Here is a 14,220-nt window from a genome sequence, read left to right on the forward strand (position 1 = left end):
AGTCTCACTCTGTCTCCCAGACTGGAGTGCAGTGGCCGCTCCCGGCCACCGCAACCTCGATCTGCTGGGTTCTGGCGATCCTTCCGCCTCAGCCTTCCAAGTAGCCGGAATTACAGGCATGTGCTACCACGCCCGGCTAATTTTTGATATTATTGTAGAGATGAGGTCTCGCCTGCCCAGGCAGGTCTCGAAACCATGACTCAGGCAATCCACTCACCTCAGCCTCCCAAAGGCACAGAATTACAGGCTGAGCCACCGAGCCCGGTGGAAATAAATTTAATGATATGTTGATAAAGGTCCACCAACTGTAACATATATAGGATGCAGGTGCACAATGCTGATAGTGGAGAAGACTGTGCATGTGGGAAAAGGGAGTGCGGGAATGCTCTATGCCTTCTTCTCAATTCTACTGTGATACTAAATCTACTCTAATAGTGTGTGTTGAAGTAAAGGTTGAATTTTGGGGAAGATATTTGGGCTAATTCTTAAGAATTATAGTTTGACATACTGTGTGAACAATCTTGAAATCTTATTTATCCATCAGATTTGAAAACTCATGACTCCTCAGATATGTACAAAGGAATGATTTCTCCAGTCTGTGTATTTTACGTAAAATGTGATTGTTTAATGGAATATTTCTTATATAATTAGAGTTGATATATGTTTCCATTGTTTCTTCTCCACAGTTGCCTAACAACATTTTCTAAGAAAAATTCAACTTTATGAGTTTCATCATCTTCCTCAGTCCAGCACAGCTGCCTTCCATCTCAGAGTTTTTGACACTCTCAGGATGTGGGTTTTTACACTGTGTCTCTCACACAATAATACATGGCCGAGTCGTCAGGTCTCAAATTGCTCAGCTCCATGTAAGCTGTGTTTGTTGATGTGTCACTGGTCATGGTGACTCTGCCCTGGAACTTCTGGGAATAGCTTGTTGCACCACTAGCCGGGTAGATGTATCCCATCCACTCAAGCACTTCTCTATTGGACTGTCGCACCCAGTTCATATCATAATTGGTGAAGGTGTATCCAGAAGCCTTGCAGGAGATCTTCACTGAGGTCCCAGGCTTCTTCATCTCAGCCCCAGACTGTACCAGCTGCACCTGGGATTCAACACCTGTAGACAGGAAACAGGGGTACCTGAAATCTCCCTGAACTAGCCTCAGTCCCTTCCTCATCCCTGGGATGTGGAAGCCCCTTACCTGTAGCTGCTGCCATCAAGAAGAGGATTTTCCAGCTCCAATCCATGATGAGGAGTTGTGCTCTCCGGGGCTTCTCTAGGGAAGGGAATTGGTTGGTGGATCCTACTCTCCGGGTACAGATATATCTGTATTTACCTTGATAGTACTCAGATTATTTGCATATTCATGAGAAAGGGCAATTTATAGCTCAAAAATGATCCAGCATGAGATAGAGAAGATAGTTAACACATGGACCATGTAACCATGGTGCTGAAGCCCAAGTTATAAAGCTTCTTTAATAATGCTTGTCCACTCTTATGTCAAGAAATTCTTGAACCCAGTACTTATAAGAAAATGTCCACAGGAAAATTGCTGTGAGCCACCCCATGTTCCAGTGGCACACAGGTACACAAGACTTTCTGAGCTTTTTTCTCTGCAAATCTACCTCCTGGGAAAATGTTACTCATGATATTTGCAGATATTCAATTAATTAAACCATGCATGTTCACATTCTAACTGTTGATATGCTTGAAAACACTAGAAATTTATTTCTTTAAATGTGTTTCTTATTGTCTTGTTTGGTTTAATTCATGCTCCAAGTAGAGTACGAAGCTTAAAATCCATCACTACTTTTGCTAAATCCCTACTGTACCTTTTTCTGATTATTTGTTTTGAAACCAAAAGACCCATGCTGAGAAACCCCTCCCCTCTCATCCTCATTTGCACCTGCTTCAGGGCCAGAAACTGTTTGGTGTGTCCTGAATAACCCCTGTTGCCCAGCTCCTGCTCTGCAGAGAAATTTCTGTCTGGCCTCACAGAAAATCTTCCCCTCTCTATCCTAGAAAGAAAAGCTGTACACATGTCCAAAATGCTGCTTCTGTGACACCCTATGCTTTTTTGTTTTGTTTATTTTTTATTTAATTCACATATTTATTTAAATTTTAAATACATGGGGTACCATTCAGGTTTAGCTATACAAATGTTCACTAAGCAGGTATTCTGTTGTGGAAGTGTCCCCCCTCAACTCCTGTCAGTTTTCCTCAGCTTCCAATCCCAACTCCCTTCTCCTGCCAGTTACCCACTACTACCAATCACTTTCTTATAGTATTATGATAGTTGATCATTGTCCATGTATGAGTGAGAACATATGATAAACTGTTCTTTTATTCTGTGATAGAGCACAGATAGATGATAGACTCTAAATCCTTCCAAGTTACTGTTAAGTGCATATATTTGTCTTTCTTTATGGCTTTATAATATTCCCTTCATATGTATAGGTACCACTTTTTTAATTTAGTCCAGGTTTGATGCACAGCGTGGCTGGTTCCATGTTTTTGCCATTGTGAGTAGAACTGCAACAAACATGCATGCACAGTATGTTTTTGGTGGAAAGACTTGAGTTCCTCTGGGTATTTTCCTATTAAGGGATTGCTGGGTCATACGGAATTCAAATTCTAGGGCCTCCAGAAATCATCACACTGTCTTTCGAAGAGATTGCACTAGTTTACATTCCCACCAGCAGTATAGAAGCGTTCCTTTCTCTCCACATCCTCAACAGCAACTGCTGTTATTTGTTTTATAAATTGATGGCCATTCTAACTGAAACCTATGTTTTTAAAAACATCTCTTAAAATTGTGAATTCCCCTTATTAAAACCAGGTAATTCTCTAAAGTGTGGCCCCAAATAAGATATTTTTGGAAACCCATCAGGAGCCCCGACCCAGGTATTGTGGAGTCTAGAACTACTAGGAAAATTTGAATGGATCTCTTTAGCTTTTTTTAGATTCATATGGTGAGAGTTCACATCACGCATTACCTTCAATACAGACCCCAATGGCCACAAACCCTCATACAAACTGATGAAATTACGTACCCACCACATACTCAAACAGGCAAATGGTTCGATAACTTTGAATAATTTTTAGACCCTTAATTTTCTTTCTTCATAGTATCTAGAACATTGGAGGTGCCCACTCCACTAGACCTGGGTATGTGACTTGCTTCTAAAAATGGGCCAAAAGAAAGCAGGAATCAAGAGGGGTATTGGGAAGTTCATACATGTTGGACTCACCTGTTCTTGCCTGGGAACCTAGCAGGTGCCTCCTAAAAAATTAATCAGCATCCAAGGAAGAAGTGACCTACTTGTTCTAGGTCTGGAAGCTGTTGGGATTAGAGTCTTCAAAGTACTCTAATGTCCTGGGGATTTTCTTTTCTGTTGTTTTTGGACTTCCCTAAGTTCTCCTTCTCAGTGAGTGTCTATGCATTGCCTTCGTTCATCTTTAATCCAGATTAATCATGTTGATGAAATGGTTAGGAGTGAGGCAGAGGATCATGATGTGTAGTTATAATTTAAATCCAGTGGTGTTTTGGCCTTCTTCCTCTGTTCTGTGACCTCTACAAAGGGTATCCAGATGTACAAATAATTTTCACTTTTTTTTACTGTCTCTCTTAGGTGCAGTATCCCAAAACAATTTTCTTAAATCTCACCTTCATTGCCTAGATTTATTTATTTGAGGAATAAGGGAGGATGGGAGTGAAGTCTGCAGTGTGAAATAATGATTTTCCCCCACATAGATAAATGTTATGCAAAAGTTCTTCCATTGGATAGTGCATCTGGAGGAACCTTTGCGTGTATGTCAGTAATTAGTCCTGAACATTTCAGAGCCAAAATCGTATCTATTTGCACTGTCATTATGAGAATGTGTATGACCTTGAGGGAAAGTGGAGTGCAATGTACGGGGACTCCAGAAGCTCTTCCCCTTAGACTAGTTTTTACTTGCCACCAGACATTCATGGTAATTACCTTGCAAGTGTCACTGTTTGAGACTCCATAAATTTCTGATCCAGGTAAAATGATCTCCAATGTGATTCTGTGTCATCCTGTTTCTAGATTTTAGAGGAGGTGGTTTTTCCTGTAATGATACTTATTTGATGAATTTTTGAAAATATTGTTTTCTTGATAGTCAGAAATTAACGTAAATATGCTGTGATGCCTTTGAAGATTAATGAAGTAAAGCACGAAAGAATCCTGAAGTCATCATTGCCCTATTACTCGAAGCAGGCATTTTATCTCACTATGTATAAGTGATGCTGGAGAAAGTCCTGTCTTTCTTTCTGGCTTTTCTGGGGACTCAGCATGAATAGCATATGAGTTCCTGACAAAGGCCTTCAGTCCTGTGATTTAGACAACAGAAACACCTCCTCTATTAAGAGAATAAAAATGGAAAAGTGGGAGGTATGACAGTAAGGCCTAAAAATACATAAAAAGGATTATTAGGAAGGGCAAATGGATGAGTTCTGAGTCATGTGTACATTTCTACAAGAGGAGGATAGATGTGACACTGACTATGATTTTAGGGACACTGGCCCTGGTCAAGCAACCCTATGACCCTTAATCTTACTCTCAACATCTATTCAAGTCAGGAAACATTCCAGGTCCCTGCCATGAATCTCTTAGAATACTCTTCTCAGACCACAAGGGCTTCCCCAGGTTTCTGATCCTCATGAACACAATAGGATGTGTTCAGGACAAAGCCACACTCTCGCTTCGGTGCAAGTGAGAATGTGTCCTGCAATCAAAAATAAATAATCTGATAAGAACACCGTGTATCTTGAAATGTTAAATGTTACTACAGAATTTCACATCTAGGCAGATTCCGAAAGAAATTGGTAGAGAGATAGTTGTACACATGGCAGGAAACCAATCCTCAGCAACCATCTGCACCTCCTCCTGAGAAGAAATGAGTGCCTCGTGACCCTGAACCCTCTGGTGTCTGTGTTGCCCCTATGGTACCTCTGTTTCTAGGTACAAATAGTGAGGTCCTTCACTGTGTTCCCCTACAGCAATATACAGCTGTGTCCTTGGATCAAAGCTGTTCATATGAAGACACAGCATGTTCTGAGAACCATCCCTTGAGAGGCTGACTTTCACAAAAGTAGCATATTCTGTCATGTAACAATAAGCTTTGTCTGTAACAAGACCAACTAACTCCAGTCTTGTTTTCTGAAGCCTGGCACACTAATTACATATAGTAGTCACTGAAAGTGAATCCAGAAGTTGTACAGGAGTGTCAAAGAGAACCTCAAATCTGGTCTAAACCTCCCCAAACTCCACCAGTTCCACCTCACGCAGGACTTCTGCAAACACATATACATTCTGGTCAGAAACTGCCACATATATCCACTCTTTCTCTCACTCACATTCTCTCACTCTCTCAATATCTCTAGTCTCTTTGAATTACCACTGAAAACAGCAACACAGAAAAGTCAGCTGAGTTCAAACTCCATATTACTTTATCCATGTTCAGTCCTGCTCCCTGAATGGGAAAATATGAGAATCATAGGACTGAGGCTACTCTCCTAAAGCTGCAGGATTAGGACTGGGCTGGTTTTCCTCAGCAGAAGGAGCATCCTATTTGCATGTTTCCAACTGCATGGCAAGCTTTGGGGTGGAATTCCTCAAAGAAGGAAAGATCCAGTGCAGATGGCAGGTGCATGAGGGAGTTTGGTGAAAAGAATGGCATTTGGAAAAGATAGACTCATTATTTTATCATGCTTTCATAAATAAGTAGCCCTTAATTTCTGGTTTTTATTTTCAGGGATGTCTTATGTGTTGTCTGTTCTCCATCACTTATTTCATCTTAATTTATTTATTTGTTTATATCCAATAGTTTTAATAAGGCATTTTTAACACATAATAAAAATCCCATAATTAAGTGTATAGTTTGATACATACCAGCACTGGTGCTCACCTGGTAATCAATCATAAAAATCAGTATAATGAACAATAATCACTCTTAAAGTTATGTCTTGCTGTTTTAAAATTTTTCCCTCCCAGTCATGGCCTACTCCCAGCACATCTGAGTCAGCCACCGATCTTTTTAAGTTTAATTTAGTTTTAACTTGTTTATAGAATTAATTAATGAGATATCTAGTACGTGCTTAATTTTTGTGGATTTTCACACTATATTATTGTGAGAGAAAGGTGTTACATATCAATAGTCTATTAACACAATGGATAGCATTAAAATCAATGAATTTTTCACTCTTTGTTTAATAAAACCTACACAATATTTGTATTATTTATAGGTTCTGAGTTCTACAAATAAATCTCCTGCTATGCTTGAAGATGTAGACATACAAAAAAAATTTTGTTAGTTTTTTTTCAAAACATCTATCTTGAAGAAAATAAAAATTAGCAATTTTCTTGATTACATCAGATAATTGCTGTTATAGGACAAACAAAATCGTAAAATCTGGAGAGAGGCAAAGACCTGGAAGAGAAACAGGAGCAGTTTATTACTATAACTGGGACAGAGGCTGACACATCTCAAGTGAGCTAGTAAATGATTAAATTAGACACACTCAGACATTTCTGAAAATGAAATTTGTTATGTAGTTAGAGTTGGAATTCTCAGAGGACTTGTAGTTGGGGTGTTTCTATTGCCAGTGAAGCCTTTCCCCCCAAGATTGGGGACACATTGCAAATGCTCCTATTTACTATTTACTTCCTGAGATGTTTCTTTCTGAGAAAAAGGAACAGCAACTATTCCTGAAAAAAAATCCAAGTTCTCCACCTTTTTCACCACTAAAACACCATGGATTTAATCTGCATGGATAAAGCCACCAAAGCCACTGTGTTACAGGCATGAAAGGGATACAAGACACTTAAAGGGAAGGAAGGAAATCACTAGTGCTGTGTCCAGACCCACCTTCCCTCTCTTCCTTGTGGAGTTTGGGCCGACTAGAAGAAACACAGTATTTTATACTCTTTGTTTCTTTACAAATAAGCAAATAGATTTCATTTGTATTGCAGGTGGGATTAGTACTTTTCAAGTCAGTTTCTTGAGGGTGGCTTCCTAAAAAAAATCACTCCAGAGATGCCCAGTGACATCACTAAGGAGGGATGGAGACTGCTTTGAAAGTGTTGGGATGCATTTTCTGCAAACCTGTTGCCTTCCATTGCTACTTTTTGTCCATTGAAGGCTTTAGGGTGTGAAGATCTTATATTTATTCTTTGTGATGAAAAGAAACACCAGAATACACATGGCTGATAGCTTCATCTTGTATCTTACTGCACTGGTGAAAACTGATCCCACAGAGACACAGGGATACACAAGGAAAAGGAAAGGACTGGGAATGTCACCAACCAAAAAGATGTTTAACTTAAGGGGCTTCCCGTGCAAGATGGAACTCTGGTGTTTTTTTTCAGAAATAACACAGTCAGATATAAGAAAAGTCTCTGACATATTGTATATTTATACATAGTACAGTATTCATAAATTCATTTGAACTAACTGATAATGTATAAAACTCTTAGAGTTTTATTTTTGTAATTTTGTAATATTTGCCCTCAATGTTAGGGAAATTATCAGGGTTCTCTGTGATCCTTTGCAAGTTCCTACCACAGTAACTGGTGAAAAAGCCTCCATGAGTAAGTGAACCCTGTGCAGGTGCAGTCTCTTGAGGGTGACCCATTATCTTGTTTACTCTCAGCCTTCAGTTATTTGTTAATCATTTTGAATTTAATGTTCATACTGCCACACATAGGATTTGTCAGGGGCTGCACAAGATGAGAATATATATACATTCTGTTTATCTCTGCAGGCACTTGTCTTGTTGTGAAAGCTGAGTAATTTTTTCATGTGTCATAATGGACAATCACTGAAAGGATGTTTGCACACATCTTGTCATCTTCTAGAATGCACCCACCAAGGGGCTGGCAGCAATAATCAAGAAGAAGAAATTGCTCAGATGGTGGATGACAGGCCCCCCATAGCCATGACTCCAGTGGGACTCTCCTTCTCCAAGACCACTCAGATTCATATCTCTCTGGATAATATGAAGTGAGCAGAAAAAAAACGATATAGACTCCTGAGGGGGAGACTTTAAGGTGTCAACCCACTTGTTTAGGGGATTCTTTCATTCCTGACCAGATCCAATACAAATGCTGTCTGTCTTTTCTGCTCAAATAGTCTCATTCAGAACAATCTCCCAAATATTTACAGGGCATCTGATCTAAATACAGCATGCCATGCATGATGTCACTTATGGCCAAGGTCCCATTCCTCCTCTTCCTTTTATTCCTTGTTTTATTATAATGATTTTGGGTAAAAGTCAGTATTAGGGACATAAGTAAGCTTGGTCGAGGTGACATTTGGGCCTAAAACTAGTGTTCAGTTTCCCCAGTTTAGGATCAGGTACCCTTTATTGTTAAGTTCTTCCTCCTCTTTACCATTCCCTGGCAGTGTTCCACAACTGCCAATCTCTTCTTTGTATTATTGTGATTAATATTCAGATCTCACTTATGAGTGAGAATATGTAGTATCCTGTGCTTGGTTTCTGTGATTGATCTCTAAGAATGATTGTCTCTAATTCCATACAATTTGCTGTGAAGTCCATGATTTTGTCCTTCTACAGCTTCATAGTATTCCTGTGTATGTACTGCATCTTCGCTGTCTATTCTACTTTTGATGGGCACTAAGTTTGGTTCCATATTTTTGCTTTTGTGAATAGTGTAGAATGAAAATATTTGTGCAAGTATCTTATTTTATAGAATGAATTGTGCTCCTCCTGGTATAGTTCCAGGAAGAGGAATGCCGAATCATATGGAAGGTCAATTTCTAGTTCTCTTAGTTCTGCCACACAATTTTCCATAGAGTTTGGGTTGGGTTGCACTCTCAACAAGAGTGTAGAAGTGGCCCCTATTCTCTAAACCCACATCAGCATCTATTTTTTGCTTATTATTCATTATTTATTTATTAATGATGGCCATCATAACTACGGTAAATGGTATCTCAGTGTGTTTTTGATTTGCATTTATCTGACATCTAGTGAAGCTCAGCATTTTTGCTTTTATGTGTTGGCTGCTCATATGTCTTTATTTGAGAGTGTCTGATGATGTCTCCTGCTTATTTTTTATTTTTTATCAGGATAATTTGTGATTTTTTTGTTATTGTTGCTTTCTTTTTTTTGGAGTCTCACTCAGTCGCCCAAACTGGAGTGCAGTGGCCGCTCCCGGCCACCGCAGCCTCGCCTGCTGGGCTCCGGCGATCCTTCCGCCTCAGCCTTCCGAGTAGCCGGAATTACAGGCATGCGCTACCATGCCCGGCTGATTTTTTGATTTATTGTAGAGATGAGGTCTCGCTGCCCAGGCGGGTCTCGAACCTGCGGGCTCAGGCAATCCACTCACCTCATCCTCCCAAAGGCGCAGGATTACAGGCTGAGCCACCGAGCCCAGCTTGTTGTTTTCTTTAATCTCATTTGATTTCCTGTAAATCCTGTATGTTCAGCTATTGTCAGACATTCACTTCGCAAATACTATTTTCCAATTCTGAGGGTTGTTTCCCTGCTCCCTTGATGGTTTCTTTTGCTATGGAGAATATCCACTTTTCTTAAGGATACTTATCATGGGATTCACCAGAAGTTGCTGGTCTTCTAGAGATCTTGCATACCTGAAAACAGTTAAGGACAATAACCTTTCTGAAAGGTAATATAACATTAGGATTCAAATTAATTCTTATATGTATGCAATATATGAGTCTTGGAAGAAAAGTACAAGAAAAAATAGCCTCACTCACTTTCTTTCCTATTGGCAAATCTCTCTCTAACACATTTGAAAAACATGTGGTATTTTCAGGTAACTTAGGACTGTTGTGTCAAGGAAACACCAGGAAATAAATTTAATGATATGTTAATGAAGGTCCACCCACTATAACATACATATAATGCACATGCACAATGCTGAAATTGAGGAAGACTGTGCATGTGTGAAAAGGGAGTGCAAGAATGCTCTATACATTCTTTTCAATTCTACTGTGGTCCTAAATATCCTCTAACATTTTATGTCGAAGTAAGGGTTGGATTTTGGGGAAGATATTTTGGGCTAATTTTTAGGAATTATAGTTTGACATACTATGTGAACAAAGAACCTTGAAAACTTATTTATCAGTAGGATTTGAAAGCTCATGTCCCCTCAGATATGTACACAAGAATGATTTCTCCAGTCTGTGTATGTTACATATAATGTGATTGTTTAATGAACTATTTCTTATATAATTAGAGTCTATATATGTTTCATTGTTTTTTATCCACACTTGCCGAACAACATTTTCTAAGAAACCTTCAACATCATGAGTCTCATCATCCTCCTTAGTCCAGCACAGCTGCCTTCCATCTCAGGGTTTTTGACACTCCCAGGATGTGGGTTTTTACACTGTGTGTCTCACACAATAATACATGGCTGAGTCCTCAGGTCTCAAACTGCTCAGCTCCATGTAAGCTGTGTTTGTTGATGTGTTACTGGTCATGGTAACTCTGCCCTGGAACTTCTGGGCATAGCTTGTTCCACCACTATTAGGGTTGATGTCTCCCATCCACTCAAACCCTTCGTCATTGGACTGTTGCACCCAGTGCATCAAATAATTGGTGAAGGTGTATCCAGAAGCCTTGCAGGAGATCTTCACTGAGGTCCCAGTCTTCTTCACCTCAGCCCCAGACTGCACCAGTTGCACCTGGGATTGGACACCTGTGGACAGGAAACAAAGATAGTTAAAATCTCCCTGAACTGGCCCTGGTCCTTTCCTCAGCCCTGGGATGTGGAAGCCCCTTACCTGTAGCTGCTGTCACCAAAAAGAGGATTCTCCAGCTCCAATCCATGATGAGGAGTTGTGCTTTCAGGGGCTTCTCTAGGGAAGGGAATTGGTTGGGGGATGCTGCTCTCAGGGCACAGATATATCTGTATTTACCTTGATAGAACTCAGATCATTTGCATGTTCATTAGACAGGATGATTTATAGCTCAAACATGATTCAACATGAGATAGAGACGATAGATAATGCAGGGATCATGTAACCGTTGTCCTGAAGCCCAAGTTCTAATTCTTGTTTAATAATGTTTGTCCACTGTTATGCCCAGAAGTTATTGAACCCAGAACTTATCTACTAATTAGAAAATGTCTACAGAAAAATTGCTGACAGACATTGCACGTTCCAGTGGCACACAGACACACAAGTCTTTCTGGTTTTCTTCCTCTGCAAATCTACCTCCTGGGAAAATGTTTTTCATGATATTTGCACACATTTAATTAATTAATCCATTAATGTTTTCATTCTAACTGTTAATATATTTGAAAGCACTAGAAATTTCTTTCTTTGAATGTGTTTCTCATTATCTTGTTTTGTTTACTTCATGCTCTAGGTAAAGTAAAAAGCTTGAAATCACATCAACTGTCTTTGCTAAATTCCTATTTTACCTTTTTGTTATATTTTGTGTTGAAACCAAAAGACTCAGTGCCTGAGACACACCTCCTCTCTCTGACTCATGTGCACCTGCTTCAGGGCTGGTGACTGTGCTTGGTGGGTCCTTAGCACCCCCTGATGTCCAGCACCTGCTCTGCAGAGAAATTTCTGTCTGGACTCACAGAAAATCTTCCCCTCTCTATCCCAGTAAGAAAACCTGTGCATGTGTCCAAAATGCTTCTTCTGTGACACCCTAGACTTTTTTGTTTGGTTTGGGTTTGATTTAATTAATATATTTCTTTACATTTTAAATATGTGGGGTATAAGTCAGGTTAAGGTGAACAAATGATCACTATGCAGGTATCCTGTTGATGACGTGTGCCCCTCCCTCTCTTGTCAGTTTCCTCAGCTGCCAATCCCAACTCCTCTCCCTTACCAGTTTTTCACTACTGCCAACCCCTTTCTTATAGTATTATGATAGTTGATCATGGTCCATTTATGAGTGAGAATATATGGCAAACTGTAGTTTGTTTCTGTGATAGATCACAGAGTATGATAGACTCTAAATCCTTCCAAGTCCATGTGTTTTTCTTTCTTTATGGTGGCATAATATCCCCTTGGTATGTATATTTACCACCTTTTTCATTCAGTCTACTCACAATAACAGAAACATGAAACCTACATCGATGTGCAGCATGGTTGGTTCTATGTTTTTGCCATTGTGAGTAGACTGCAACAAACATGCATGTGCAGTATCTTTTTGATAGAATGACTTGAGTTCCTCCGGGTATATTCCTATTAGGGGATTGCTGGGATATATGGAAGGTCAATTTCTAGGTCTTCCAGAAATCATCACACTATCTTCCAAAGAGATTGCACTAGTTTGCCTTCCCACCAGAACTATAGAAGAGTTCCTTTTTCTACACATCCTCACCAGCAACTGCTGTTGTTTGTTTTATTAGTGATGGCCATTCTAACTGACACCTAAGTTTTTAAAAACATCTCTTTAAATTGTGAATTCCCCTCACTAAACCAGTTAATTCTCTAATGTGTGGCCCCAAGTAATATATTTTTTGAAACCAATCAGGAGACCCTACCCAGATATTGTCTGATACACTGGTACAATAACACACACGTTGAGTCTATAACTACTCAGAAAATTTGAGGGGCTCTCTTTATCTTCTTTAGAGTCATATGGTGAGAGTTCAAATCACTGAGTACTTTCAATATAGACCCCAATGGCTAAAAACTCACAAGCCGGGCTCGTTGGCTCAGCGTGTACTGCTGCACCTTTGGGAGGCTGAGGTGAGTGGATTGCCTGAGCCTGCGTGTTCGAGACCCGCCTGGGCAGTGAGACCTCATCTCTATAATAAATCAAAATTTGGCCGGGCATGGTAGCGCATGCCTGTAATTCCAGCTACTTGGAAGGCTGAGGTGGAAGGATCCCAGGAGCCCAGCAGGTCGAGACTGCATTGACCGGGAGCAGCCATTGCACTCCAGACTGGGTGACAGAGTGAGACTCCAACTCAAAAAAAATAAATAAGTAAACTCACATACAAAAATGATGCAACTACATACCCACCACATACTGAAACAGGCAAATCCCCCCGTCATTTTGAATAATTTTAAAGTAATAGACCCCTAATTTTCTTTTTTCTTAGTATCTAGAATATTGGAGGTACCCACCACACAGACACTAGAACTGGGTATGTGTGACTTGCTTCTAAAAAAAGAGCCGAAAGTAAGGAGAATACAAGAGGAGTCTTGGGAAGTGCATGCATGTTGGACTCACCTTTTCTCACTTGGGAGCCCTGTAGGTGCCTCCTGAAAAAGTAATCAGAGTCTAAGGAGGAAGTGACCTACCTGTTCTAGGTCTGGAACATGTTGGGTTTAGAGTCTTCAAAATACTATACTGTCCTGGGGCTTTTCTTTTCTGTTGTTTTTTGGGTTTCCCTAAGTTCTTCTCCTCAGATAATGTCTATGCATTTCCTATGTTCATTTTTAATCAAGATTAATTGTATTTATGAGGTAAACAGTGAGGCAGAGGATCACAACATGTTGTTATAATTTAAAGCCAGTGGTGTTTTGGCCTTCTTTCTCTGTGCTGTGACCTCTACAAAGGGTATCCAGATGATTTTCAACTTTTTTTGCTTTCGCCCTTGGGTACACTATTCCAAAACTATTTTCTTGAATCTTACCTTTATTGCCTAGATTTATTTATTTGCATGGTAAAGGGAGGATGGGAGTGATGTCTGCAATGGGAAATAATTCTTTTCTCCCACATAGATAAATATTATACAAATGTCCTTCCATTGGATAGTGCATCTGGAGGAGCCTTTGAGTGTATGTCAGTAATTAGTCCTGAGCATTTCAGAGCCAATATCATATCTATTTACACTGCCAATATGAGAATGTGTAGTTCCTCAAGGGAAAGTCACTAGAGTGCAGGGTGTGGGGACTCCAGAAGCTCTTCCCCTCAGACTAGTCTACACTTGCCATCAGACATTCATAATAATTACCCTGCAAGTGTCACTAACTGTTTGAGACTCCATAAATTTGTAATCCAGATAAGAAGGTCTCCCCTGTGATTCTGTGTAATCTTATTTCCAGTTTTTGGAGGAGGTGAGTTTTCCAATAATAATATTTCTTTGATGGATTGTAAAATATATTGTTTTCTTGATAGTCAGAAATAAACTAATGTAAATATGGTGTGATGCCTTTGAAAATTAATGGAGTAAAGCACTAAAGCACCCTGATGTCACCGTTGTCCTATTACCTGAAGCAGGCATTTCATCTCACTA

At 39.8% G+C, this 14,220-nt stretch overlaps 2 gene segments (V, D, J or C); both read right to left on the bottom strand.

Annotated features, from left to right (window-relative positions):
• Positions 1-800: 800 nt before the first annotated feature.
• Positions 801-1,248, bottom strand: LOC103275256. The segment is given in 2 exon segments: positions 801-1,117; positions 1,203-1,248. Coding segments are annotated over 2 exon segments (363 nt in total).
• Positions 1,249-10,390: 9,142 nt separating this feature from the next.
• Positions 10,391-10,838, bottom strand: LOC103275257. The segment is given in 2 exon segments: positions 10,391-10,707; positions 10,793-10,838. Coding segments are annotated over 2 exon segments (363 nt in total).
• Positions 10,839-14,220: the final 3,382 nt, after the last annotated feature.

Source organism: Carlito syrichta, unplaced genomic scaffold (assembly GCF_000164805.1).
Source record: "Carlito syrichta isolate Samal-C Ts95f unplaced genomic scaffold, Tarsius_syrichta-2.0.1 Scaffold315380, whole genome shotgun sequence".
In the NCBI taxonomy this organism is placed as follows: domain Eukaryota; kingdom Metazoa; phylum Chordata; class Mammalia; order Primates; family Tarsiidae; genus Carlito; species Carlito syrichta.